Below are 1947 nucleotides of genomic sequence, written 5' to 3'. Positions count from 1 at the left end.
TGCGAGTTGCCCACGCTCGCCGGCAGATCGAGATCTTCTTGGCTCACCGTTTTGTAGCTCACCCGGTCGCCTCCGTTGTGCAGCTCCTCGGGGGGCTCCTGCAGGAAGAAGGTGGGGGGCTCGTAGGGGGTGCAGCTGGGGCAGCTGGACCGGTTGGCAGACGCCTTCTTGGTGAAGGGCGACGAGGGGTAGAGGGACGGGCCGTTGGTCAGCACTACGTTGCGGTTGCAGTGGAGCGGAGGGATGTGGGAGTGCACGGCGAAATCGGGCTCCTCCTCGTCCTCCTCGGACTCATCCTTCTTGCAGCAGTAGTACTGAAACGGGATGGCCCCGTGGGGCCGGGCGCTCAGCTGGCATCCCAGACTGTCCCCAAGCCACAACCATGCATGCCAGCCCTGGGGACATCGGGCTGCCCACGGGCATCCCTCCCCACTGCAGTACCCCCACTACAAGAGGGACATCGAGGTGCTGGAGAGGGCACAGAGTTGGGCTACCGAGCTGGGAAAGGGCTTAGAACACAAGTCATATGAGGAAAGGCTGAGGGATCTGGGGCTGTTCAGCCTGGAGAAGAGGAGATTGAGGGGAGATCTCATCGCTCTCTACAACTGCCTGAAGGGAGGTTGGTCTGTTCTCCCTAGTGGAGAGTGATGAGGGGAAATGGATTTAAATTGTGCCAGGGGAGGTTCAGGTCAGATATTAGGAAGAATTTCTTTACCGAAAGGGTTGTCAGTCATTGGAACAGGCTGCCCAGGGAGGGGGTTGAGTCGCCGTCCCTGGAGGTGTTTAAGAGATGGGTGGATGTTGCGTCAGGGGACATAGTTTAGTAGGGTGATAGGGCTGGGACAAAGGCTGGACTCGATGATCCTCAAGGTCTCTTCCAGCTGAAACTATTCTATGATTCTATGATTCTACGATTTGAGGGTCACAGCCTTACCTGTAGCCTACAGTAGCAGAGGACGGCGATGATACAAAGTAAAATGACAGTCGCTAATATTCCACCTGTGATGACCACGGTCCCGGCTGTCATCCGCCCTCTTCTCCATTAACACCTGCAAAAGCAAGCGCATGAGGTGACGGGGTGAGGCTGGTGCTGAGCTGCAGATCCCCAAACCCTCAGCTCACCCCGCCCTGTGTGCAGGGGAGCTAAAAACTGGGAGGGCTCTGTGGGATCAGGCTGGGTCCTGGCACTGGGCACCTGTGAAAGCCGTCAGAGTCCCCGTCCCCCGCAAATGCCACCAGGCAGGTACAGGGGAGATAAAAAAAGCTTCATGTGTGGGTGAGAGATTTTGTGAGCAGCAGCTCTGGGGTCACATTGGGCTCTTCCGTACGCAGGAGTGGGGACCCAAGGGAAATAAAACCTGCCCCATGCCCATGGCACCCAAGGCACCCTCCTGGCTCCTGCCTGGTGGCAGAGAGCTTCAGTGATGGGAGAGGAGTTTTGCAGCAAGGATTTCTGAGCTGTACACATTTTTCTCTGAGCCTATAATCCTTTTTCCCCATGAAAACAATGTGGTATTTTAATTTGGAATAACTGGAGCTGCTAAGTGAGCCTTTAACGACTGCAGGGACAGGCGCTTTCCTTCCCTGAGCAGCAGGCTGAGGTACAGGAATCGTTCGTACGGGGTGTGGGAGGCACCACGCTCCTCGCTTTCACCATGACCAAACCACAGCGTTGGGGGGCTGTGGGGGCACCCTGGGATGATGCTTCTGACAGCCTCGAGTGAGCTGTTCATCCCCACCCCAGCAAACGCTGTGGCTGGGACACAGCAGGCTGGACGTCACAGCGATGCTGTGGCTCATCTTGGCCCCACGCTTGTGTTTTGAGGCACCACCAGCACCCTTCTCTCCCTGGAGTGCCCCTTAGAGGAATCGGGGTGCTGGTAGTAGTGGAAGGTCCCTGCTTCAGGCACTGTTGGGCTCATCCAGGAGGCAGACATGAGCCCCACA

At 57.2% G+C, this 1947-nt stretch overlaps 1 protein-coding gene across 1 annotated transcript; it reads right to left on the bottom strand.

Moving 5' to 3' along the window:
• Window positions 1-5: 5 nt before the first annotated feature.
• On the bottom strand, window positions 6-1042 carry FAM163B (family with sequence similarity 163, member B; the record flags this gene model as incomplete). Its single annotated transcript, XM_009866118.1, has 2 exons — window positions 935-1042; window positions 6-314 (listed from the first exon to the last, which is right to left on the bottom strand). Coding segments are annotated over exons 1-2 (402 nt in total), but the record flags the coding sequence as incomplete, so codon positions are not given.
• Between the last annotated feature and the right edge of the window lie 905 nt (window positions 1043-1947).

The sequence above is a fragment of the Apaloderma vittatum genome, unplaced genomic scaffold, assembly GCF_000703405.1.
Source record: "Apaloderma vittatum isolate BGI_N311 unplaced genomic scaffold, ASM70340v1 scaffold3113, whole genome shotgun sequence".
Taxonomy (NCBI): domain Eukaryota; kingdom Metazoa; phylum Chordata; class Aves; order Trogoniformes; family Trogonidae; genus Apaloderma; species Apaloderma vittatum.
Note: the sequence above shows the minus strand (reverse complement) of the source record. Positions and strands in the feature narration are given on the sequence as shown.